Source organism: Neopelma chrysocephalum, unplaced genomic scaffold (assembly GCF_003984885.1).
Source record: "Neopelma chrysocephalum unplaced genomic scaffold, ASM398488v2 Primary Assembly neopelma1_42, whole genome shotgun sequence".
In the NCBI taxonomy this organism is placed as follows: Eukaryota; Metazoa; Chordata; class Aves; order Passeriformes; family Pipridae; genus Neopelma; species Neopelma chrysocephalum.
Genome location: NW_020897700.1, coordinates 14665720 through 14692767, shown reverse-complemented (window position 1 = coordinate 14692767; position 27048 = coordinate 14665720). Strand labels below are relative to the sequence as shown.

General features: G+C 37.1%; 2 protein-coding genes across 4 annotated transcripts in view; one reads left to right on the top strand and one right to left on the bottom strand.

Moving 5' to 3' along the window:
• Positions 1-27: 27 nt before the first annotated feature.
• Positions 28-10342, top strand: LOC113964455. The gene is made up of 8 exons (XM_027676763.1): positions 28-783; positions 2615-2701; positions 2880-3113; positions 5202-5224; positions 6095-6240; positions 6803-6894; positions 6989-7084; positions 8139-10342. The coding sequence occupies exons 1-8, from the start codon at positions 241-243 to the stop codon at positions 9894-9896; spliced, it is 2979 nt and encodes a 992-aa protein (XP_027532564.1). The 5' UTR covers positions 28-240; the 3' UTR covers positions 9897-10342.
• Positions 10343-12162: 1820 nt separating this feature from the next.
• LOC113964454 (probable ATP-dependent RNA helicase DDX60) overlaps positions 12163-27048 on the bottom strand; it is a 43738-nt gene continuing 28852 nt past the window's right edge. For all 3 annotated transcript variants that reach the window (XM_027676761.1, XM_027676762.1, XM_027676760.1), the window contains 12 exons: positions 26741-26885; positions 25507-25659; positions 24769-24873; positions 23440-23640; positions 22269-22373; positions 20891-21029; positions 20068-20189; positions 18355-18502; positions 17150-17292; positions 16049-16200; positions 12990-13052; positions 12163-12892 (listed from right to left, as the gene is read on the bottom strand). In XM_027676761.1, the coding sequence (XP_027532562.1) occupies positions 12790-12892; positions 12990-13052; positions 16049-16200; positions 17150-17292; positions 18355-18502; positions 20068-20189; positions 20891-21029; positions 22269-22373; positions 23440-23640; positions 24769-24873; positions 25507-25659; positions 26741-26885 (1579 nt within the window). In that variant the 3' untranslated portion in view covers positions 12163-12789. The remainder of the gene's footprint in view (positions 12893-12989; positions 13053-16048; positions 16201-17149; positions 17293-18354; positions 18503-20067; positions 20190-20890; positions 21030-22268; positions 22374-23439; positions 23641-24768; positions 24874-25506; positions 25660-26740; positions 26886-27048) is intronic.

The window sequence follows — 27048 nt, the reverse complement described above, 5'->3', positions numbered from 1 at the left end:
TATCGCCAACGCGCCTCTCCTCGCCCCGCCCCCTGCGGGCGGGTATCGCCCCTTGGGGAGTTGCTGGCTGGAAGCGGTGCTAGAAGCGCCGTGTTCGCGGTCTTTCGGGCTGCTGGGCCGCGGCCGCAGCCCCTCGGTGCCGCCGAGCTGGAAGCGGCGGGGCAGCGGGACGAGTCAGACCACGAGTCAGACCCAGGGCAGCAGCAGGAGCGGCGGCCGCCCTGCTCCTCACCGCCGCCGATGGAGGCGAGCCTGACGTGCGCCGTGTGCCTGTCGCTGCTGGAGGAGCCGGTGACGCTGCCGCTGTGCTCGCACAACTTCTGCCGGGGCTGCGTGCTGGAGTGCCTGGCCTCGGCCGAGGCCGCCCGCCTGCGGCAGCTGCAGCGGGGCCCGGAGCAGGCCCGCCTGGGCCGGGGGGCGCCGGGGCCAGGCCCGCCCTGCGCCCGGGTGCCGTGCCCGCTGTGCAGGAAGCTGTGCCTGCTGCCCCGCGGCGGCGTCGCCGCCTTGCCCGTCAACACCACCCTGGCGGAGGTGGTCAAGCTTTACCGGTCTGGCGCGGCGGGCGCCGCCAAGACCGGGGAGGCGGCGCCGGGGCCGAGGCCGGGGTCCGACCTGCTGTCCCCGCTGGCGCTCGGGGGAAGCTGCCACAAACACCCGAGCCGGCCGGTGCAGCTCTACTGCCGCATGTGCCGGCAGGCGGGGTGTGGGCAGTGCGTCTCCGAGGAGCACCAGGGCATCTTCCACTCCGTTAACCTCATAGACACGGTGTACCAGGAAGAAAAAGTAAGCCCGGGGCGTCCCCTCCGCGCCAGGGGCCCGGCTGAGAAGTCGGGCTGTCCACTGGGGGTCCCTCCAGTCACGGGTTGTGTTTACTCAGAAATGCAGGGAAAACCGCAGTGTGGTGGTCAGGAGAGAGGCAGAGGGATTGTGCTGGCTCGATCCAGAGTCAGGAGTTGTTCGTGGCTGCCGGGGTGTGCATTCCCCTGCTGCCGTCACACTGCATCCACCACACACGGGGGACCAGGCAGTATTACAGTATGAACAGATCTGAACCCAGTTTACCGAAGCACCTGGAGAGTTTTTGGTTTGGTTTGGTTTTTTTGTTGTTGCTTTGGTTTGTAGTAGGTTGGGTTTTTTTTCATATAGAGGCTTGCGGTCTTTGCTGAAAAAACACTGATGCTAAGAGTTTATTGCATGTCTGGATCCAGTTTTTCCAAGTTCAGGAAGATGCTAGTCTTACTAACACCACCAAAATCCACCCACAGATGTTTTGTTTATAGGTTCTCTGAGCTGCCATAGTAATTTGGGTCATAGATAATTATATATTTAGGAATAGATAGTTTGGGTGAGTAATAATTAGATAAATGTAAAACCAAGATGCCTTCCAGTTTGCATGAAAGAAGCAACTGCCTGGCCTAATGCTTGGTTGGCTGGTTGTAGTAGTTGTGATTTTTGCCAAAATATTAGGGTAGGATGAGCTCTTCATGCCCTGTTCAAATTGGGTGCAGGTTGGCATGTCATACATCAGTTCTGCTATAGAGTAATTGAAACAACTACATAGTAGTGGATGGAAAGTACTAAGTACAGCACTGACTATTCTTTAAGACAAAAGTTGCTTTTACACTAATTTTTCTCCTGCCTCTTCCATCATCAATTGCGTGTCAATCAGGAAACCAGGGGAAAACAGCCTTTGCACTAGACATCTTACATAAAATTTAGTGATACTGTAGCAAAAAATCTGTGATAATATTAGTTTAAAACCAGATATCTTGGTTGTGAAAAGCTTTCTATTTTTTTGATGTGAGGCATAAAAAAAAATTGCTATCACATGGTTTGTTGTCAAACTGGAATAACAGCATTAAAACTTACATTGTGATAGATGTGTGTGAAGGGAGAGGTTAAAAAAAGGTTAAGTAAAACAATATTTTAACTATAAAGCAGCCGTTCCAGCAGTACGCATTGTAGGTAAGCCTAAGAACGTTACTTTGAGAAAGAGCAAAAGAAAGTTTGTGTACTGATCCAGGAAAGCATTAAATGTTTTAAGTGACATTTTGAATTGCAACCTTTGTTTAATATGTTGTACAAAATATCACAGAATAGTTAGGGTTGGGAGGGACCCAACTCCCCTGCCAAGACAGGGTCACCTAGAGCAGGTGACACAGGAATGCATCCAGGTGGGGTTTAAATGTCTCCAGAGAGTGGAGGCTCCACAACCTCCCTGGGCAGCCTGTTCCAGTATTCTACCACCCTCAGCGTAAAGAAGTTCTTCCTCACATTGAGGAACTTTCCATGTTCTAGTTTATGGCTGTTGATCCTTGTTCTGTTGCTGGGCACCAGTGAAGAGTCTGGCGCTATCCTCTTTGCACCCAGGTTTGAGATATTTATATGCATTAATGAGATCCCCTCTCAGTCTTGCCTTCTCCAGACTAAACAGGCCCAGCTCATGCGGTCCCTCCTCATAAGAGATGTGCTCCAGACCCATAATCATCTTTGTGGCCCTCCACTGGGCCCTTTCCAGTAGCTCTATGTTTTTCATGATCTGATTCTAGATAAACACTGAAATGTATTTGTGGAATGGATAAAGTCATAATAAAGTGTTTCAATTGTCTTTCAGTTAACCTTCTTCAGCACTCTGAAACAAATGAGAATAATAAATGAGAAGCTGATGAATGAGATCTCAAAACGACCAAATGATACGGATGTGAGTTACAGATGCTGCATATTATGTGTGTATGTGTGTCTGTGTTAGTCTTCTCATGATAGCTTAATCACAACATAGAGGTCCTTCTTGTGGTGTAGATGTGCTCTGAACTTACTTAGAGAAGTCAATATACACTGCTACTGCATTTGCATGTGTTCCTATGTTCTTGCCCTTCTAGATGATGCTGAATAACGATGTGGAGATAATTGAGCTGAAATTTGGAGAAATTTTCAAAACTCTAGAAATGAAAAAACAGCAATTACTAGAAGACATTGAAAATCAAAGAGGTAAAAAAGAGAAAGAATTTCAGATTTGGAAGAAAATGAAAGAAACTCACAAGAAGACCATTGAGAATTTTTTGAAGGATTGTGAAAAGCTTGTCCATGAGTGTGATCCTCAGCGTTTCCTGGAGGTGATGGCCTTTTGTTTCTATTTGATGTCACTTGTACAATGAACTCAAATAGAGCCTTCTGTATTGTAGGTTATGATTATGACTCAATCAGGAAAAACAAATTTGATAAATAAAAAATAGACTAAAGTTATTTAACTCTTCATACTTTATTTATAACAGCACTTTTAATTTTTAGAAAAGTTTGAAAAAGCTTTCTTTTCAACTTATCAGTGGTGATTTTTAGTGTATTAAGTAGATATTAAGTAGACACTTATTTTCTTCACTAACAAATGAAACTAATGTTGACTGCATAATTGTTGCTGTAACACTTGTTGTGTTATGCTACCAGCTGTGAAAGTAAGCTGCCTTGGTGCTGGATGAAGAGTTATTTACTAGCACTGCCTTCAAAGTTGTCTCATATTTCTTTATTTTTCATATTTGTTTTCAAATACTTTGTGTATTAAGCACCTCCATTGCATTTTTAAACTTGTAAGATACTAAAAATGCTTTTGGGGAAAGATCTGAGGCAGAACTTTTAACTTGTTTGTGCTGCACAGTGGAGTACTGTGTTGAGATACCTGAGCTAAGGTGATTATACTGATACTTAAGCCTGCCCACCAAGGTATGCAATAGAGGTAAATCAGCCTCTTCAAAGCTAAGCTTTGATACTTCTGGCATACGCTGTGCCTACATAGTATGTACACTTTACGTATAGAAGACCCTGAAAGTCTTCATTGTAGTGTTCAAGGGAACTGTGAAGAAAAACACTGTTTCTGATTTAGAGGTAAATGCTAGAGGACCCTAAAACACAAGTTAATCTTCACTGTTACCCAAGCTAGTGTAGATCCTTTAATTTTGTTTGTCAAATACTGTGGCTGCAGTTGTATGGAATTTAGGAAGATGGCAGATATGGGGCAGAGTACTTAAATAACTACTGAATTTTGTTTTCTTCAACTTGCTTTCTGAAGAAACCGCAGTATATTGCTGATTTCTGCAATGGGTCTTTTTGCTGCCTTCACAAAAATGGGAAGCTAAGAAAGTACTTACAGCTTGACTGTGTGTCTGGTAACAACTCATTAAGGAAAAATTCATTTTTACTCAAAGTAAAAGCAGCTCCCACTTTGGGAAGAAATACTGTGACTTCAATGATTAGTATGTCACTTAACAGTTCCACATCTCTTTCTTAACCTCTTTTTCTTCTTGTTTTTCCTCATCCTCCTCTTTCTTCTCCTTCCACATCCTGTTTTCATCTTCTTCCTTCTGTCTCCTGCTCTGCTTCATATTCTGCCTATTCCTTCTATTTCTTCTATGCTTGCTGTTCTTCCTCCACCTTTGCCCTTAGTTCCTTCTTACCCTTCTTACCTTCTTCCTCCCATTCCTCCTGTTCATTTTCTTCCCCTTCCTGCTGTTTGTTCTCTTCCTCTTTAACTTAGCACCTCACTGCCTGCCTGCCCTCCATAACAATACATTGTTTTTCTTTAAGGATTTATTACAGCAAGATCACCAGGTTTTTATAGGAAAGCAGCTATAATCCAGTCAGTTTTTTTACTTTCCATTACCTGTTCTTTGGGAAGTCCCACTTGATTACAGTACAGTGCACTTCTTACTGCCATCATCTGCCTGATTTAAAACTAAAAGACAGCTTTTTTAATAGTGTAATAGCATATTGAGAGCACATAGCAGATGCTTTCCTTATCAAGAAATACAAAATAGTCTTTCATTTGAATACTTATAAATATCTGAACATCTGAAGTGGATTAGGTAACCATATAACCATATGGATCATGATTTAAATCCCTTCATTTGGCTCCAAAGGAGTTCTTTTTGTCTTTAACACAGAATATTACAAGACAAACCATCCTCCCAGGCTTTTTTTTTTTTTTTTAACATTTGAATGGTTGGGGGGGTGGTGTTTGTTTGTTTGTTTGTTTTGTTGTTGGTGTTGTGGTTTTTTGGTGGTTTTTTTTTAATATTTTAACAAGTTTATTTCCTATAGTTTCATGATACGAAGACAGGCAATTCAGTCTCTCACGTATTTTGATAAAGCAATAACCTCCTTTTGACAGCTGGACGAAAACTCTATCTTATAAATTCTTGTTTTATTTATAGGTTGCCTGTGGCTTGAATACAAGGTATATTTTAATTTTTTTCATGTTTTGTTTTCTATAGTGTTATTTTAGATATTTTACATTAAAAACTAAAAAAACAGTTACTTTGGATATCATCAGATAGGCAATTTAAAATGAAAATAGTACTGAGCAATTAAGACATAATACTTTAAGATTTTTGGATGCTCTGTATTCCAAATTTTAGAAAATGTGTCAAGAATTTTAATAATTGGCTACAGGAATCAGAGATAATCAAGCTTTTGAATTGGCTGCCTGACAAAAAGCGAATATAGAAATTCATTAATACTTCTTGGTGATTGGATATTTTTAGGTATCTTATTTAAACTCAGGAACACCAAAGCATGCTTGAGCTTTTACAGAAATCTTTTAACTGTGTGTGTGGAGAATTTGTAGTGCCTTTGTTTTTGTGCTTTTAGTGCACATACCCTGTAATCTCTTTCTAAAGATTTTTAATTAAATTTCTTATAACTTTTTAACTTGAGTTTAAGAAAGAATATTGGAAATGGAGTTCTTTAAAATACATTGTGTTTCAGACTAACATTAGCAATGCCCTCTGAAGAAGGAATATAATTTAGATTCAGGGAAAGTACACTAAGAAAAGTATAGAAGGGTAATCCTTTTGCTAAACCACAGGCACTACTTCTTGCAATTTTCATTGAGTATGGAACCTAATTCGAATGAATCATCAAGTAATAAGTTTTAAGAAAAAAAAAGTGAGGAACTTGACATTTTATTGGAGACTTAATTTTTCTGATTTCTTCTCCCTCCTAGTGATTTCTTTTTAAAATAATTTTTTTTTATATTAGGCAGATGTAGTTTAGTTGGCATGTAAACACTAAGTGTTGTAAATTGGTTAGTTTTTTCCTTTTTCAGAATGAAAACTCAGCTTGACGTGATGAATATAGCATCCAGCTGGGAAAGACCACCAGTGTGTATGCCAAAGAAGATGGATATCAAATCTGTGGTTAATGAAATCATAGCTTTGGAGTTAACACCTGTTAATGTAGGCATTGTTAAAGGTAGGGAAGAAGGACTTAATGGAGACAAGATTTGGGAGGTCACTCAAGAAACCTGCAACTTGTGGAACCAGTTCCTAATGAACAATCTGCATGGCAAAAGCATGCGAGTGTTCAGAAAGCATCAGAGCAAATTAAATGGATGATAAATTCGTTGAGGGCTTTTAAATGCATTTTATAAATGTGTTTTCTCTAGAAAGTTCCTAGGCTGTATTTTTGGAATCTGGGGGAAGTATCATAATTTTCGTATACAACCAGTATCGCTGCTGTCAGAAGTGTGTTGCTGAACTAGATGGGTGTTTGTTGTAGGGTAATGCGAATGTTGGCTATGCTCGGATTATGCTCACAAGAGAAAGCGTTGGATTGGGCCTCTCCAGACATTTGGAAAACTGCTTACACAGGCCTCTGGCTTTATATTACAGAAGTTTCAACAACGACTGGGGTCTCATTTAGGGCAATATACTTTTGTTCTTAATTGGAATCAGTATTTAGGTGCACAGGAGCCTTTCTGTGTTTTCCATATTTAATATACTCTCCATCAGTATTCCTGTGCTCTTTCTAATAGGACTACCATATGAAGGAAATGAGAACTCAAGTCTATTTAAAGATATCACGAAGCAGTGTCAGGACCAGAAGAATATACCAAACACATTTCTTGTAAGTTATTGATTATGTGGTCTACAACACTACTATATCATCTGTTTTGGCTTATCAAAATGAAATATAATACCTGCTGCAATACATTTTTCAGCCTGTAGCGGGACAGGATGAAGCAGATGGTAGCAAGATCGCTACTCGTTTTATGTCGATATCAGAAATGTCAGCATTTCGAAATATGAGTCATGAGGTATGATTGCACATCTGTTGTAAGTATGGCTGAGTTACCATATGTTATGATGCAACTTTCTCAATAACTGAAAACTGTTTTAAAAGCTTTTCTTAGTAGAAAGTTACCCTTCCAATTCTAGAATGAAATCTGACTAGGTATTAAAGCTGTCAGGATTTTACTTTTTTTTTTTTTTTGTCTTCAGAAAGCTGGAACTTAATCTTACTACTGGCTTCAAATACTTACTTTTATATTTTAGTGTGGCTTTTTGAGTCACATCTGTAACTTTCTAATCCAAATAAGCTTCCCTATGCTTATATGAAGAGAAAGTCATCTGCCAGTGTTCTGTTTTCTGAAGATAATAGAATTCTGTCTTCTAAAGCTGTATAATTTGACATAAAACTGAATCCAGTCTCTTGATTTCCAACGATGTAGTTACACAATTACATTTTTTTTCCACTTACTAACAGTTCCATTTGGTTGGCTGAGTATTGTTCTGTACAGAATAATTCTAGCTACAGTTAGTGAAGCATGGCTGGCAGCAAATCACATTACAATTGTTCTGAGAATACGAGTGGCAGATGTTGGAATGCTTAGAAAAAGTTGCTTAGGTCCTTTAAATATAGAATTACTTTTCTTTTGCTATATTATTTTGGAGAACATCTATTTTCTGTTGCCATTAAGAATGCAATTTCATATAATAACAAAAACCCCACCACCCAAATTGATTTTAGATGGCTGTTTTTCATGAGAAGTTGTCACTTAATATCTAAGCTAGTATTTTTAGCTATTTCTGATTTTGATAGTGACTTTAAATACAGTTTCCTATAGTATCCTGTTTCAAAACCTACTTTGTCATCAGGATTCCTTGTGTATCTTGTTCAGTTGTTTTTAAAGAACTTTTTTCTGTAGTGACTTGTGTTCTGTTGCTTTCCAGTAGCAATGGAAAAATACATCATAAATGCTATAGAATATATGAAAACTTTTCTTCAGTCTTGGGATCATATGTGAGTTTTATAACCTCTGAATCCACAAATGCCATTTTAGATAATGGGATTTTTTGCTGTCATTGTAGGAGTTACGTTACAAATACTATATGGAACTTCAGAAACTCGCCAATGTGTTCAAGACACAAAATTTACCTGCAAATAAAAAGTATAAATTTTTAACTGCTGAGGCCTGGAAGGATAAGTCCTCAGGAACTCCTTTTGTATCTTCACCTACCAAAGCAAGTAACACAGATAAAATAAAAATGGCAAACCTGCGAAGAGCAGGCCGCTTTGACAAAAGAAACTTTCTTGGAAGCATCCCATCCACAAATACAAACTTTTCTGAAACAAATGGTGACTTACAATTGTTTCATGAGGGAAATTCCCAGGAAGTAACCACTCAAGACTCAGAGAACTCTAAAGACTTGTTAGGTAAAGAAAAATTACAGCCATCCTCAGTTACTGTTTTCAACGAAATGGACACAAATTCTAGCACTTCATCAGGCGTAAAACCAGCAGCAACAGTAGCTGTTACTGCTGCAAGTTCAGAATCTCTAGATATTTCTGCAGAGAGACTTTCTGATGTACCTTTTACTTTCCGTGCAACTAACAACTCATTACCGAGATTTATTAAAGATAGAGGTACATTTTCCTTTAAAAAGCAAGACAGGAAATGTGCTTCCCCTCAGTTTTATCTAGGGAAATGTGATAATGTGGATAAAACTGATAACCGGGATAAACGTGGTCGTGAAACCAAAACCACAGTTTGTGATTCTTCAACCAGTCCTAATTTAGACTCAACAGAAAGCGCAAAGCCATACATTTTGTTTCCCTTTGGCAATTCAGAAAGAGATTGGTTTGTACGATCAGAAGTCGGTAATTCATTTAAGGTTTTGCCACCATCATCGTGTTTTAACCGGTCTGAGAAGCCATCTGACAAAAAAATGTTATCTCCCATGAGAGAAACAACACTTTGTGCAAAGGAAACTGCAGAATATGGTACACAGAAAGCATCTGTCTTATGGGAACAAAGACCTCATGCCTCAGAATCCAGCACAACTGTAGCTTGCATTACTTCAGAAACCAATAGTGCTGCTGGAGTGAATGATGTCTCTGAATCACCCCTTCTCACCAATAATTGTGCATTTCCCTTCAAAAGTAACTTTCCATTATCTTCGTCAGTATTTTCATTTGGAGGTATTGTCAAAAATACCTCTGAATCACTGACTTCTTCTGTGTTTTTTTCTGGAAACAGAACTGAAAAAATGGAAAAGGAGAAGAGCAAATCTCCTGACAAAACACTTCAAAATCTAGGGAAGCCTGTATCCTCTGAGTCTGCAGAGCCTGCTTCTAGTCATAGTCATCCAAAATGTGAAGGCTCATGCTTTCCTGTGAACTCAGCTAAAAAAGCTGAAAGTGCAGAAATGCTTGATGATGATAATGCTTCTTGTAGTCAGCCTTTATGTTCAGTTCTCCTTCCAGCTGAATATGAGAATACATCTTCCATTCAAATTACTACAGCAACAAAACAAGAAAAAAAGGTAGAGGATGAAGAAACCATTGCTGAAAACAATTGTATGCGTCCTAGGAGGGAAGATGAACTTGAGCCTGTACAGTTTCAGAACGCAGCTTGTTCTGTTCCTGGCACGTGCAATGATCCGTCTGTAGGAGGTTCTATGCATGCAGTAAACGAGACAGGAGGAATGCCAAGTGACAGCAATTCTGACACTGAGGAGCTAAGTCAAGCATGTGTCTCTACTGATACCAACCATGCATCAGAATATTTTTCTGTTGCAGAAGATAAGATGTCTACTAGAAGAAAATCAGACATGAAGAAAGAGTGAAATAGAAGATAACTATACTTAAATAAACTAGAAATAAATAAATTCTATTTAACACTTTAAAAGGTGGGGATATTAGTGATTTTACAGCTGTTCTTCTCCCTGATTCTTGCCAGTCGAGGTATCAGCAAGTACAGTGCAATAAAGCAATAGTTGTAGCGTAATCACCAAGTCAGGCAGCAGCCAAAAATATCATGTCTTGGTAAAGACAGAAGTACGTCCATAAATGCTGCATCTTCAAGAATGCAGACCAAGAAGTGCAACTGGGGCATGTTTGGGTGGTGTAGAACTGAGGTGTTCCAGAAGGCAGGTTGGGTGAAGCCTCAGCAGCAGGATTGCTGTTTGGGTACAGCAGCACTTGCACTTGCAGTTGAGTACAGCCAATAGCATTCACCTCACAGGCAGGGAGGGAAGAGAGCCACAGGGAAAATAAAGGATGTTAAAGGCATTACTGAAAATTGCCTTGTGTATCTTGCTTTCGCTGTTTCCTTTTCCTTTTCTGTGATGTATTTAATGTATATTGAAGGTGCAAGTTCTCGTATAATTTCAGTAATTTCTCTTGCACTTTTGAAATTGAAGCATCACATCAGTGTTCTTGTTATACATTGCAGAAGGGTGTCAGTTACATTTCTGAAATGCTGCCTTTAGGAAAAGGAAACATCACAATTCACTTTCAGTTCCTTTTGGCAACAGCTTGAGTATACTTGGACAGATACTAATTTGCTGTTGTGATGAAAGCATTAGGAGAATCTAGCTTTTAAAACACAAAATCTTCCTTTTAAAATCCGTGTAACAACAAGAAAAAGGGAAAACAGCATTTCTTTCTGTGTATTAATGATTCAAAACTCATTGAATTTTTAGTCTGTGAAATATGATATCAAGTGAGGATAAAAAGACCATCTTTTCTACTTTATTAACCCTTTTGTTGGATCCAAGATATAATTGTGCTTTAATTATTGGAATACACAGACAGTAGTACTATTTCAGAGTAAAGCTCCATTCCCTGTTCACTCTTCACCAAAAGTTGGTGCCAGATTTTAAATTAATTTTGCATTAGATAGATATGTCAACTGGCAAGTATTAAATCAAAATGCAGAATGTTTAATATTCCTTCAGACTTTTTCATTGGCAACTAGAAAAATCAATAATCTGCACGTTATCTCTGTAACTTTATAAGAGAAATACTACTTAAACTTAAATCTCTGCAACACTTAGTATACTCACTGTGACATGGTACTTAGAAATACTGTTGTTGTTTCAGGAAATGTTTACCTTACTTGTGTTGAATTCTTGGCCTCAGTTTTTCTGTGGCAGTGCATTCCTTTATTAAATGTGCTGGGAATTTCTAGTATTTATAAAACTTGAATAATAACCTTTCTGTCTGCATTATAGTAAGGAAGGTGGTAAAAATTCTCTTAATTGTCAGTTTTCTAGTTCTTTTTGTTCATCTCTTAAATATTACTGTATTTCAGTTTTCTCCTAAGAATTTCTCTTCTTTTATCTCTAGACATTCTTGTCATGTTCTTCTGCATGTGTAGGAGAGAAATGGAAAACAAAGGCTGAGTGAGATAATCATGGCAGAGAGTGTCACAGATGGAAGTTCGTCTCACTCTAATAAAAGTCAGAGAAATGGAAGAATTTTAGAGAGTCAGATAAGGCATCTATGAAGTTTGTTGCTAGAAAGTTGTAGAAAATGTTTTTTTTCTGCTACATTGAAAAAAAATTCCTAATGAGCTAGGGTTAATCCCAAACTTTATGAAGTTTTTAGAATATTACTTCTTTTCAACGTGAGGTAGTATAGAATAACCTTCATGTCCTAGCCATGCCCACTCCTGGCTACTGCAAAAATTCACCCTAACCTGTCCAGAACCAGGGGAGTCAGTGATCCTGGATGAACACTAGAGCCAATTCGAATAAATCATGGGATTCAGAGTTGTCCTTAGTGCATGTCTGCTAATTATCAGTAGAGAATAACGTACATCACTCCCTTGGTCATTATAAAATTCTACATGACAATGAGGATTGTTGTCAAAGCCTCACTTTCCTATGTTATCTAAACATAGGTATGTGTGTGTGAATATATTTTCAGATTACAGGTAGATGAAAAGGTAGTGTTAAACTGAAGCATTTGTATGAAAATACTGCTGAAAACTTTGCTCTTCCCAGAAAAAAACCCAAAACAACCCCCAAAAAAAGAAACACCAAGAAAATTAGTTAGAAAGCATATTTTACTAAACTCAATGATCTGTATTACACAGATTACTTGACGAGTATGCCATAAGTGTCCTGGATCTTTCTAACTCTTAAAGAGGTGCAAAATGAAGCAATGTAGTTGGAACTTTTTATTAATCAAACTTACATGTTCTCGTATAAAACCCTCTATCTGTTTAAAATTTTGTACACTAAACCCGCAGACCAGTTTAAAAGCTTTTATAATAGTTCATGAAGATACTACTATTCATGATTTAATAGAAACCTTGGAAAACAGAACAATTTATTTTATGATTGCTGAACATCCTTCATAAAGGAGCTGAAAGTTTCTAATACCGTCCTACTGAGAGGCTAATCTCACCAGCTGTCAGAACTGTGACATTTGTTCAGTACATATCTGAAAGCTATCTTAACATGTATGCCACTGCCTGAAAAAAAAGTGCAACTGATAATGTATAATTACTTAGTTTTGTAATCTATTAAAAAAATTATTTGGTTGACATTAGAGCTGCTAAAATGTCAATTGGTAAAGGTTAACTTCCTAAAGTAAACTTTTTATTACTAGTACTGATTATTAACTAAAGCTTTATTCTGAAATTTTACTTGGTAACTCCGATCTAGTAATTTTCTAACCTAAAGGCTGGTATCTGTGTAGTAAGAATATCTGCTGCTTTGGGTTTTTTTTTTAAGTAATACGCTTCAGTTTCTCTTCATATTTTTCGCCCAGTTGTTTAAATGCCAGTAGAACATTATCATTTGGATCATCACATAGTTCACTCAGACTTGTTCTGGTTTAAAAAAAAAAAGAAAAGATCATTGTTCCATTTTAAGTTGCTTTTAAAATGAAATATATATTGTATTTTAAAAAGCACAAGTTTATCATACCCAACAGACTTAATGAGGAGTGAAAAATCTTTGAGGGCGTAGTAAGCATCTCCTTCATTTAACCTGAAGAAATAAAAAGAAATAATCAAATGAATATGCACTATAACTGTTTCACCTTTAATAAACCCAGTAATGTAGGTTGGGTAAGGATGCAGAGAGCACATGGCATGACCTCTTAACACTGACATTAGTTCATTAGGATCAGTGCAGAAAAAATATAAGCTTAAAATAATAATGCTGCAGAGGCTAATGTTTCTATAATTATATTAAACATACAAGACTCATGAGTAATATTAGAAAAGATAATTTATTAAGATTACCTTCGGAACATGGTTTCAAGTATTGGAATAACTAACCTGTCACAAGCTAAACTGGAACACTATACTTCAGATGAACCTACTGGCTAAACTGAGCAGGAGATTGTGTAAGCTTTCTACCAATGAGGAAGATCCTATATTTTGCAAAAAGGACCACTGATTACTAAAAAAGAACTTAATAAACTCAGTTTCTAGTAATTGAGAATAGCACTTTTTTTTTTTAATACAATCAATATTGTGTCGAAATACTAGAATTATAGAAAGGTTTGGGCTGGAAGGGACCTTTAAAGATCATCTGGTTGATCACCTGGGTCAGGGCAGTCCCAAGCACAAATCCCGGCTGGGCAGAGAATGGATTTGAGGGCTGCCATGCGGATAAGGACTTGGGAGGGTGATGGTTGATGAAAACTCAACATGACCCACCAATGTGCGCTTGCAGCCCTGAGAGCCAGTTTTATCCTGGCCTGCATCAAAAGTAGCGTGGCCAGCAGGTCAAGGGAGGGGATTCTGCCCTAGTGCTCTGTTCTTGTGAGACCACACCTGGAGTACTGCATTCATTTCTGGGGTCCCCAACATAAGAAGGAAATAGAACTGTTGGAGCAAGTCCAGAGGAGGGCCACGAAATTGATAAGAGGACTAGAGCACCTCCCCTGTGAAGACAGCCTGGGAGAATCGGGGCGCTTCAGCCTGGAGAAGAGAAGGTCACATGGAGACCTCCTAGCAACCTTCCAGTATCTGAAGGGGGCTGGCTACAGGGAAGACAGAGGGGGACTGTTCGCCAGGAACTGTAGCGATAGGACAAGGGGGAATGGCTTCAAACTGAAAAAGGGTAGGTTTCGATTAGATGTTAGGAAGAAATTCTTTACTCCGAGGGTGGTGAGGCACTGGAACAGACTGTCCAGAGAAGCTGTGGATGTCTCATCCTTGGAGGTGTTCAATGCCGGGTTGGACGGGGCTTTGAGCAACCTGGTCTAGTGGAAAGTGTCCCTGCCCATGGCAGGGGGGTTTGACCTAGATGATCTTTAAGGTCCCTTTCAACCCAGGCCATTCTAAGATTCTATAGTCCCAACTCCCCTGCTATGGGCATGGACATATTTTACTAGATCAGCTTGACAGAATCAAAAAATGTGATACTATAATTGGTATATTTCCATGTATCTTGATAATGTGGCATTAATGCCAAACTCTCCTATTGTAACCATAACAGTGCATGGAATGTGTATTCTAATTATTTTGATTAGAATCTGCTTTGAAGAGTTTACAAAAAGCAGATAATATTCTATGCTCCCAACAGCACCCCCAGGGTGAGATAGTATTCTCTTACTCAAAAGTTACTGGCTATGAGCATGATGATACTTAAGATACTTGATAAGAGGAGCTGAGAGAGGGAGCTTGTGGTTGAGCTTTTTTGAGCCAAGGTTGGAAATAAAAATGTGAATGGCTTCATTAAGAACTGAAAGCTAGACATTACTTTATAGAGAGATGGATTTAATGAATGAGGTTACAGAAGGCCAGTGAGGATCAAAGAAAGGCAAAATCAATAATGATAAAAATTACACATAACATTTAACAAGTGCATCTCTAAAAGTTTGAAGAGGACAACAGAACTGTAAACGGTAAGAGCAAAATAAAGAAAATCTCAAATTTAGCTTCTGAGAAGACGACTAATGCAGTGCATACATTGCTTAATTAGGAGGTGAAAGAGTGTCAAAGATTATTTGTTAGGAGCTGTATCAAGTGTAAGAGCTTGACTGGCTTGTCAGAACTTTCAGGGGGTTTTTATGTAATCAAGGTTTTCTTCACAGTGAAGAACAGGGAAGTCCCTGAAATGAGGATGTCCAATTCAGTAGTCCAGAAGATGGTAACACAGGAGCAGAGAGATGTCAAAAGCTTGGTAGAATAATACAGAAACAGATTAAAAGTGAATGAATGAACAGAGTTAAAAGATACAGGCAAGACAACCTAAAAGTAAAGATCAAAACTCCAGTTTTGGAAAAACTGCAGTGTAAGTGATCCAGGCAAAAAGAAGAGAGGAAGACTGCATGTACCATGGACTTAAACATGAAAATATGATTCCATATGGCAGTGGTTGGCCAGCTTGGGCAAAGAGGTTTTTTTGTGTATGGTTGTGCATTGGTTTTGCTTTTGTTTCCTTTAAAGAGAAATCCTAGTATGATGGATTTATCAGGCCAAGTTGCTAAATGCTTAGTAAAAATTAGGAAAAGGGTAAGTTTTGAAGCAACCCTAATACAAATACCAAATTACTGACAAATTTTGTCCAAGCTTGTATTTTGGATGCCTGTATCTTTTGACACTGATCATTCATTCACTCATTATTCTGTTTCTGTATTATTTGACCAAGCTTTTTACATCTCTCTGCTCCTGTGTTACCATCTTCTGGTCTACTGCATTGGACTTCCTCATTTCAGGGACTCTTTTTTTTCATTGTGAAAAAAAGCTTGATTAAATAAAAAATGTTCTGAAGAGCCTGTCAAAATGACTCGTGTTGCTGAAGTCAAGACTTCCCACTTATGGTCCTATTTTGAATAGCCGGATAATATTTTACAGCAATTGCCATTAGACTTCAGTTTGGTTTATTCCTATTAAAACATTCAACTAATCTAATCACATTTAACAGCTATTTCATCCCTAAGGTCTGGAGGGAGAAGGCTTTAAAATCAAAAAGATGAACTTGTGTACCATATTGTAATGTTTAACAGTTTTATAAATGGTAGTACATACCAGTTATCAGTTGTCAATGCAGTCAACGAACCGTGCTTATAAAAGTCCAGTGCATATGCATTGAGTGGCCTCCTCCTTCCCTGATTATCATACTTGTTCAAATCAAGCAGGGGGCAGTTTCTGACATTAACTCCAAGAGAACGTAAGACAGCCTAAACCCAAAAAATTTATTTAATAGATACTGTGGTTTTGTTTATATGCCTATTTTGTCAAACCTACACCTTTAGACCCACAGCTGAAAAGTTCCACAGTTCTAATCCACTCCAAAAATCTGCACAAGTACATCTAGTCTATAGACACAGGAGAGAGTTTGTTAGTGATGCGATTTAAACTGCTCTTGCAGCTATGGAGTGTTCTGAGTAATATAAAGTTTGACTAGGCAACTTTATTTCTCTTGAGTTTTAGATTAGGATTTTTCCATATGCATACATCATCTATTAAGACTCATTGGTGCTTTGAATTCATTAATTACACTTAAACATGGAACATTTTAAAGATGAAGGTGAATTTCAAATCCCCAGTTGTAGGAATTTAATTTTTTACTATTACAGAATTATGAGTTGTGTTAACTCCCTAATACTGCAAAGCCCATGTAGAATAACACAGGAAAATGCAAGTTGACAGTAAATATGTTGGTGTATATTAGAATTAAGCTAACTCATGTGCTATCTAACAAATTCTAGTTACAAAGCAATCAATGCCATACTGCATCCATTTGCTAGGATCCTTGAGCCTGCTGTGTGGTTGATTTAAAAACAAAAATGAAAACTCCTCACATGGAGAAAACAAAGTGGGGATATGGTTTGAAATTTTAGAGTATTTTACTTGTCTGAGAGTCAAAAGCAATGGAGACCTTGTAAGAAAGCAAAATATTTACAGTTTTTTTTCCTGCATCCATCTATTCTGTGATTTTTGCACTGTGACAATGTGGTGCTACTTGGTGCTGGAGATTTATTTTTTGACACTTTTTGAATTATTTCTCCTAAAGAGTGACACTTGCAAATAGTGCCATCATATTAGACAGAGGGAAGAAGATTGTGATTAAACAAATACTTTATTGAACTCCAATAAAATTCTGGCCCCCATGAAAAAATAACTTACTTTATTAATGATGTCCCCATGAAATAGATCATTATCAACCACTCCAGATAAACATGCAAAAGGTGAGATGGCAGATATGCTTTTGGTGTTGTCCATCAAATAAGATGCTAGTTCAGAGCCGTGCCAATTCTGAGATGTAAAGTCTAGACAAGACATTTCATATACAACATAAGCTACTGAGACACAAACCCCTTTTCAGCAATCTAGTTTGAAAGTGGTAAGTTTTCAGTGCAGTAGATAGTGACAGGAAATAGAGTTAATGTTCCAAACTTAAATCCTTCTTGATAGATCTTTGTTTATTTTGTTCATAAGAACTTCTGTGTAGCTGATTATAGTGTATAAGAAAGAGCTTTCTAATGGTAAGAATTACTGTCTCAGTCTCCCCCCTTGCAACTTAAACCTTTCTTCTTGACTCATCTGTAGCCAAAAGTTATGACAAAAATAAAGGCAATATTACCATTAGAAGACTTAGTTTACCATCATCTTTTATTCTGTCTTACGTTGAAGAATAGAATAAAGGATGTCCTATATTTGAAGTGCTTTCTTATTGCAAAAATAGCATTTTTGAAGGCATGTGTTTTTAGAGGAGCTAGGCAATGGGATAGTGGTATATTACATTGCTTTTATATCTGTCTTCCAGGAAATAACTTGAGATTATGGAGTAGTTAAATATTTTTCATACAATGGCAATCTATATTGCTTGGTAATTTGCCTGCCTTTTCATATTGCTTTTCTTATTGAATATCACTTATTGGCATAAATAACTCAGTTGATTTAAAAAAAAAGTGATGTTCTTTAATGGATACTTAAGGCTGTTCAGATGTTGAAAATCTAATCTTTGGTAAGATTCTGAAAGCAATTGAAGTATTCTAGGTATTTGAGGATCTGCAAATGCACTGATGATCAGATAAAAAGGCTTTTATTCAATAATTTTACTTAGTTTTTTTTTCTTTTATAGTCCCTTTGGTTTTTTCCCCTACAGAATAATGGAAGAATAGCAACTAAAATGATCCTTTCTCTGTACAAAACTTCTGCCACATACAAATTAATCAGTAATACTTGTAAAACAAAAGTGAAATAGAAATTGTAGCTCTTTATTACTGTATCTCAAGCCATAAGTTTTTTCTTTACAACATGATAATTAACCTTATCTTCCTAATACAATTTCACAAATTATAAACATGCATTAATTTTTTACTTCATACCTGTCTTTGACAGTGGAAGTTTGTATTCTTGTTCCATATCAGCCAGCTTGGCAGTTGTCAGAAGAAAATGAGCAAAATTTTCCTGTACTTTGGTGTTGTATTCATTTAAAGCATCTGCAAAGTCTTCTGGTAGATCTTCTAGGAAGACCTTAAATAACATGCAGTTCATTGCTTAATGTAGGTAATTTGTCCAAAAGTGTCAGTTCTACATTGGTCCATACATAAAATATTAGTACACACATAGCATACTGATATAAAGAAAGAAAGAGTGCAATTTCAAACTTTACCCAGCTTGTCAGACTGCCTGGACATTTGGAATTAACAGACCTTAAAGATGAACGTGAATTTCAAGGAGAAAAGGCATGGAAGATAAACAGTAAGTGTAAAATTCCTTACAGGGTACTTGGCAAACAGCTTTACTAAAGATGTTTCTATCTAACTATAAGTGGCCTTTTGAAGGGCTGCCTTTCTCAGATCTTGTTTTGTCTGTCTTGGTGTTCAACAGGTTTCCCTACCAAAATGACAGACTGATGGCTGCCATTAGCCACAACAGTCCTGTAATCCCTCCTACATGACTAACCACTTCTCAGAAATAAATAACATTTTTTCTCTTGTAATGCTTGCTGGAAACTGGCCACATAAACAGTTTAATACAGAAGAAGTTTCTTCTGTTGTTCCAGCCATAGGTGTGTTCTCCAACATTTTAAGGCCTTGCATAGAAGAGCCAACAGGAGCACCTTATAAATGTTTCACTTCCCTGCCTGCACCCATGGTGAGTTAATTTTGTGTAGAACTAATGGTAATGCTCATCCTACTAATACTGTCCCATTTTTTGAAAAAGCCTTAAGCCTACACTGTCATATACCACAGAGCATGCTGGTGTCCTTCTGGATCACTGCTATGTGTCACAAAAAGCTTCAGCTCCCTAGATGGAGACAAAACTAGCAGAATGAGAAGGGGGAGGAGGTGCTCCAGGTAATGAAGCAGAGATTCCCTTGCAGCCTATAGAGGAGAGCACAGTGGAGCAGAGATTTCCTTGTGGCCATTTCTGTGGAGAGGACCATGCCAGAGCAGATACCCACACCGCAGTTTGTGAAGAACCCCACACCAGAGCCACTGAATGTTTTCTGAAAGAACTAGAGCCCGTGGAGAACCCATAATGGAGCAGGTTTATCCTGAAGGACTGCAGCCCACAGACAGGACTCACACTGGAGCAGGGGTGACATGGATGAGGAATGAGTGACAGAGAGAGCTGTTAAGAATGGACCACAGCTTATTTCTCATTTCCTATCAGCCATGCACTACTTGGGGTGAGGGAGAGGTAAAGGAGTCAGGAATGAACGAGTAAAGTTGAGCCTGGGGATTACAGAGGCAGGGGAAGGTGGTGCTGAAATTTTTATTTTTTGTTTCTCACTACCAAAATCCATTTTAATTGGCAGCAAATTGATTTCATTTTCCATGAGTTAAGGCTGGTGTGCCCTTGATCATAACTGGTAAGCAATCTCCCTGTTTCTTGTCTCGACCCATGAGCTTGAGCTCCTCCATACTATTTTCTCCCACAGCCTGCTGAGATGGAGGAATAAGAGAGCGTCTGGGTGGGCAGCACCAGGCCACTGTACATGCATAAGGACACCAGTCTAACTGAGAAAAGGAAACAAGTTGTTTGAAATGGTACACAACACAAGTTACAGTAAAGACAAATGCTTTCTCTACCTTTGACTGGGAAAATTTGCGTTTGTATTCCATTGAGCATGCTGGAAGATAATTTCTTCCAAATAAGTTTGCTAGAATGAGAACTAGCTTTTCCATGACATCTTCTGAGAAAACAGTTGAGCCTATGTCAAAACAGAAAGTGCTTAGGTTAAATATGAAAGTGTAAAGAAAAAATTATGTGGTTTGTTTTTTTTTTGCTTACAATAAAAAACTCCCATTCAGGAGTTTCTTTGACATAACAGCTTTTCGTCTTGTCATAACAGCTGTCAGGACAGAGGTTTTGCAAAACTATGTTGAATAAAGGTCAACTCATGAGATACAAAATAGATAGTAGTAGATCATAGTAGATAATTAAGCAACTAATAGTATGTACAAATCATTACTGTATTCCTATGTGTTAACATATTGTACCATATCTCAGTGCACAGAATAGATTTAACTCAGATAATGAGACATTAGTAGTACTTACTTTTTTCATTTGTTGATATTCAGAGTAGTCATCCATTTTATTTCATAGATAGAACTCAAATCTTACTCTGGAGTCAGAATTATTCATTTTTCTATGTATGGCATTACTTCTTACCTCACCAGAATGTTTCACAAACAGCAAAGATAAGTTCATGATACCAGCATTGCCAGATGTGTGCCTTGGCTTTCTCAGACAGAAATATAAGCATACGCAGAGTGTGTAGAGGCAGAGGTCAAGGATCTGAAGATGAAGGTGAGGCTAGCAAAAGGTAGCAGCAGCAAGAAGACACCCAGTGTCATCAAGGTTACAGAGCCTGCCATAGATTGCAATTAACATGCATGGAGTATTATTTACCTTTAATTGGCTGGCACAATTTGTGCAATAAACCTTTCACAAGAAAGCTCACTAAAATGAAATTTGAAGGTTCATGATAGTACAAGTGTGTCACAAGTCCAGCAAATCCTATGGGGTTACATTCTTGATCCAAGTAGCCCTATTTAATTTGAAAGCAAAAAAAAGGGCTTAGTTGTAAAAGATGAAATTAGATACAACAAAAATATACAATTGTGATATTCAAAACAGTCTTTCAGCCTAATGTATAGGTACCTATTGAGACTATTGAATTTACAGTGAAAGGCAAAAATTTCTGCAACTATAGATTTTGACCTTATAGATTTAGATCATGTTGCAAATGAAACATGCACACAGTCATCAAAGTAAGGCCTGATGCAATGTGCATTAAAGAGAAAACTATTAACCTAAATATTTGACCAGATAAAAGCCCAGCAAGCAGTGTTCTGTCAAATGTTTTGCTGCAAGATGTTTGGATGCTAGAAGCTTATATAGTTTTAAAAAGCTGGAGGACAAGCTCATGGAATAAAACTCCTTTAAAGACTCTAAATTCCAGGACAGCTCTCCTGTCAGCAATCACTCTGCATTATGCCTTGTAAGCAAGTATGGAGTATTCAGAGAATCATCATACGGTTGTCTTTTTTTTAATACACTAATTATTGGAGACAGGATACTAGGTGTGTGGGCCAGGCTTTGTCCAGTTCTTATGCTAACTGTAACTTTTTGGAAACATTACTGAACTCCTGCACATTGATCGGATTCTTCTCTTCAACAAAAGCATCAGACCCCTCATCTCAAAAACAGCAGACACCCAGAAGAGGAGGCAGGAATCATACTAGGAGCAGGACTGGGAAACCTGGGCACAGATGGTTTGTTAATGTAATCACTTACTGCCTGTAGTCCTCAGCTGTAAGCCAAAATGGAGTCATGCATGAAAGTTTTCCAAAATGGTATCCATCAAACTTAAAACTATTACTATGGAGAGACGTACAACTAATTTTCAGTCTTATCTAAGATCTACTTCCTAAACTTTTGCTTTGGAAATCATGTCATCCTTAGTATGTCTTAAACTCCTATCATTTCACATGCATGCATTTTCATACATAACATAAATGCACAACTCTAACTTCCCTAATCTATTTGTAATCTTATAGACCATACCATAATGAATTTATTCCATAACATAAGTAGCTCAGAATTAACCTCAGACTTAAGACTTTAGAATTTTATCTGTTTCCTTAAATTTGTAACAGAAAGAAATAGCCTATTGCTATGAAATAAAAAGTATATGGTTCTTTAAATTAAAGCATGCAAATATAAACAAATAAGAATCTGTAGATTTAAGAAAAGCTATCCTTTATGGGAACAAGTCGAAACATACCTCTTTGATAAGAAATTGCAAGGAAAACACAAAATAAATTTTTAATATTTCAGCATATCTTTCTTTTCTGAATGACATCAGTGAATGCTTCAACACTGACAAAGCCTGGTCAAATAAAAGGAAAAAGAAAGTAAAAAAACCCAGAAATCAGAAATCCAAAGGAATGTTGATATTGTAACAAGAAAAAAATGAATATCCAGCTTTTATGCTTTGTTTCATCAATTGGTTTTCAGGATAAAAAATGCTATGTAGAGGTTATTTAAATTTTATGTAAATTGAATGCCTAAGTCTTGGAAATGTTCGTGAAAAAGTCTATCCTCTGTCAAATGTACGCTCATTTTCAAAATGTATGCTGGGGTTTGTAAAGTTAATTACATTAAATTCATACAGAGATCTAAAAGACAAGGATTTAAGTATCATTAAACTAAACCCAGGAAGTTTTGAAATTACTCCTTTCACTATAATACCTTTTGAACATAATAAATATTGAACACAGAAGTTTACCAATCTTCATTGTTATCTTAAGAATTCTTGACTTATGTCTGAATTCATTCAGTGAGTTCTCAAAAATAAATGTCTATATGCTGAAGTGGATGTAAAAATCAGATCATCTGGAGGTAAGAGTTCCTTAACACTTACAAGAGGAGATCTCTGACTAATTTGTAATCTTTATAGGTTGTTTACTTAAATCACTGCATTAAATGGCAAGAATAAGAAATCTTTGATTACAGATAGTTAGTATGTGTATTTAAACAAGTTAGCAATACATAGAATTTCCTCATTGTTTCAACAGAGGTAGCACTTCATAGCACCTATCTTCCCTATGGAAATATATGTTCTCATCTTTTCTTCAAATACAACTAAAATTTTAAATATTGGAAGACTTGCTGATTCTCAAGTTTAATGCAAATACTGCATAGAACAAAAGCTAATAAAATTACCTTCCTGCTAGTAGCATTCTTTCTGATGACAAAATTTATTGCAAAGAATAAATGCATGACAATAGACAGTAGAATACTGTGGAGAAGATGGCACAGGTACTAGAAGCAGTTATAGCACAGTATACCATTTCATTTGGGGCAGGCTGTTTACTTGTGAAGTGCATAACTTTCTGCTCATGTTAAGGAACCATTATTTAATTATATTGAAGTTAAGAAAAAACATATTAAACCTTTGCTCTAGCATCTGCTTTGTCATCAGCCTTCGCAGCCAACAGCATGAGTCTCAATATTAAGGAAATAGTCAGAGGAAATTGGCCTTTCAACTGAGGTACATTGGATTTGATAAGTCTTTCAACTTTGGGCAGTGGGATGTCATAGAAGAACACATTTCCAATCATATCTTGTCCCCGTCTTCCAGCACGCCCTGACATCTAAGAATAAAATATTCATTACTCATATTATTAATACAATAACATTATTAATTTTTAAATAAAAATACCTAACTTGTATATAACATCTATACAGTCTTAATAAAGCATTTATGCAGAATTATTAAAATAATGTGTGCAAAATAGGTTGTACCTCAAATCTAGCTGGTTTACAAAAGTGGTATGTTTCTTTACTTTTTTTAATATGAACTTCCAAATTTAATGGAAGACCTAAACGCTGGCCAGGATACTTACATTCTCTCAAATGTCATTTTAACACTTATTTTTCTTCAAGGTAAATTTTAACTTTATTTATATCTATACACCAGCTTTGTTTTCAAGTTACATTTAGTTCTGAATAATTTCTGAGTAGATTTGGAGCAGAGGTAGTCTCAGAATGAATAAAGAGCAGAGAATATAAAAAAAGAGCAGGGAGAACCTTCCTAAGGGTGTATTCTCTTGCTTGGATCACCTATCCTTTGTCTGGTCCATAGCAGGGACCTGCCCCTTGTACCAGATGATGTGATAAAGCTGGAGCCATATATATATATGTGCAGCAGAAGGGAGATGCACATAGGTCCAGATATTCTACAGATCCACTCACACTGACACTGAGAGCTAGGTGATGCCATCAACTGTACGTGGCCTATACGGCCTCTTGATCCTGAGGCAAACTGGCAGTATTTCATGAATACTGGTTTGAAAAGTAGCACAGGAGCAGGAAACAGGTGCTGATGAAGAGGTTAGAGTCTCTCAACCCACCAAGTTGTGCCGTGAGTAGAAACATCCTGCTTTATTGCACTTGCAATCTCACCTCCACACTGCTGTTGTGCATTGTGGAGTGCCAAGACAGAAAGAACTCAAATGTCCCCATTAATCCAGTCAACAATCTTTCCTTTCATCATTACAATCCCACTGTATGTTCTTAGAGTGTATTTTTCATTTTGTAAAACCCTGGCTAGAACCAAACAGCTTTTGTTTTTCCAGCTTCCATAACTAAAAGCCAAATATATGCCTTTACTTCACTCAGCAATTGTAATCTTTGAATTGCTGAAATAGGTCTTTTGACTACACACTGTAGTACACCTGTATACTGTTCTTGTAATAAAAGTGGGTGTTTTATTTCCATACCTGTCTGTAATTTAAGGCATCTAAAAAGACAGAATCTTCAACAAAGACAACAGATTTACATGGCATGTTGATTCCTAGAGCAAGAGATGAAGTAGCTGTGACTACCTATAAAATATAGAACACGAGTTTAAGAAAAAAAACAACAGCTGTAATATTCAACTTAAATCAACAGGAATTCTACTATAATTTCTCATATTTTGCTTTAATTTCTCATATAATGCTATAATTTCTCATCTATCATGCTTTAATTTGGTGAATTTAACAGAGCTATGAACATAAAAGAATTTTACTGTTTAGTGTAATTCATATAGTTATTACATCTGCATATTAAACTTTTTTATCCTGAAAGTTATACCATATCTATTATGAAAATTGAAATAAATAATAAATGGCAATAATATTGGAATTGAACACAAATTGAAATATTTCATGAAGACAGTACAATATATAATAAACCTATAGACTTCATTTAACTAAAGCACATTTGGTTGGCTGCTGCAGTGAAAGACAAAAAATGTTTCTATAAATACATTAGCAACAAAAGGAGGACTAACAAGAATCTCCATCCTTTACTGAATTGAGGGGAAACATAAAGGCAAAGGATGAGAAAAAGGCTGTGGCACTTAATGTGTAAATGCAACATATTTTACCACTAGGGAAAGGTACACTATATTTCAAGATTAAATACATGGAGAAACTAAGATTTAAAAAAAAAAAAATTGATACCAATTCACCAACCTTCATGTATCCCAGTCTGAAAAGCATCTCCACTACTTGTCTTTGCTTAGCAGACATAGATCCATGATGATACCCAATTCCCCTCAGTGCCATCATTTGCTGCAGATAACCTCTTCTCTCAAACCTAAGACGATGAAAAATCTTCCTCAAAGTCTACAAATAATCAAATGTTAAGTATAAACCACAACAAGTATTAAGCATAACCAGGTGTTGTTAATTTTTCAGTATTTTCTGAACTTCACTCTACAGATAAGTGTTATCTGTTCTGAAGTTTAAGCTACTTCTTCACTGCCTTAACCCATGTGCTACTGTGGGAAGCAGTGTTCCTTCCACATTAGCTGACAGCAGTCCAAAAATGCCATTAGACTTAAAAGTTCCCAAGATAAGGCATCACGAGTTTGGTCCCAATGCACACAATTTTCCCCTTTCAAGACAAATCACAATAAGCAGAAAGTATTATCAAGACACTTCATCAAATTAAGAATTAAGAGCTATATATATCACAATTACATTTGCTCCAGGAAGAGACAGCTATATGAACCACAACCATGTTTTACAAAATTCAGACCAGAGGGAATCTCTTGGATCAAGGCCAGTCACCCACTACGTGTGAAAACAACCTCATATAAATGTATTTCATTAATTATTCCTTAATTATTTCTATGCAAATATATACATTAATATTTCTGATGAACACCTGCAGATTTTCAGTGGTTTTCTCATCTTTTCTTTCCTCAGGGGACATAAACACATTGAAAAGCAAAGAAAATTTTGCTTTGTGAGGACTAGAATTTTTGGAGTCTAAAAAAAATTATTATTTAGTATTTTTACAAGATATGAAGGTCTCAAAAATCTTTTGTTAAGTACTCAAATGTGCCATATACACTATGCTGATGATTCAGAAAAACAGGAGTCAACAAGTAATAGAACTGCGTCGCTGGAAGTTCGCAGAAATGAATTAACTGTATTTTACATCCCAGGACTCTTATCGCAAGAAGAAGTCAACATCTTTTTATTTGGTAGAATGAAAGTTGTCCATACCTCTTAAAAATAAAGTTATCTAAGATTGGAATCACATTTAAATGGGAATATTCAGAATATTTCTTGAGGTCAATGAATGCTGTTATAAAGTACAACTGCATCATTATATGCTTTTTACGCATTTATGCATGAATTCACATATTTTTGACATACAAAAATAAAACCAAGTTAGAATTATCAGTGAATTACTTACATCTTCATCCACTGCTTTATGGTCAGCGTAAGTACACGCAGAAGGGATAGTAGTTAGTGTTTTAAGCCTTATTTCAAGGTGCGTTTTTTTAGTCGAAAGAAGTTCCATGCTTTTCATTTTATGAAGGCTCAACTTTTTGGTATCCCTATATAAAATATACAATTAAAAATATTTTTTTTTGTAATTAACATATATTTCTCAATTTTAAAATGTTCTTTGGATACTGAAAGATGCAGACTCATTCCCTTTTAAACTGTAGGCTCAAACTTGTAGGTATATCTGTTAATGTAAATACTGATAATGCTAAC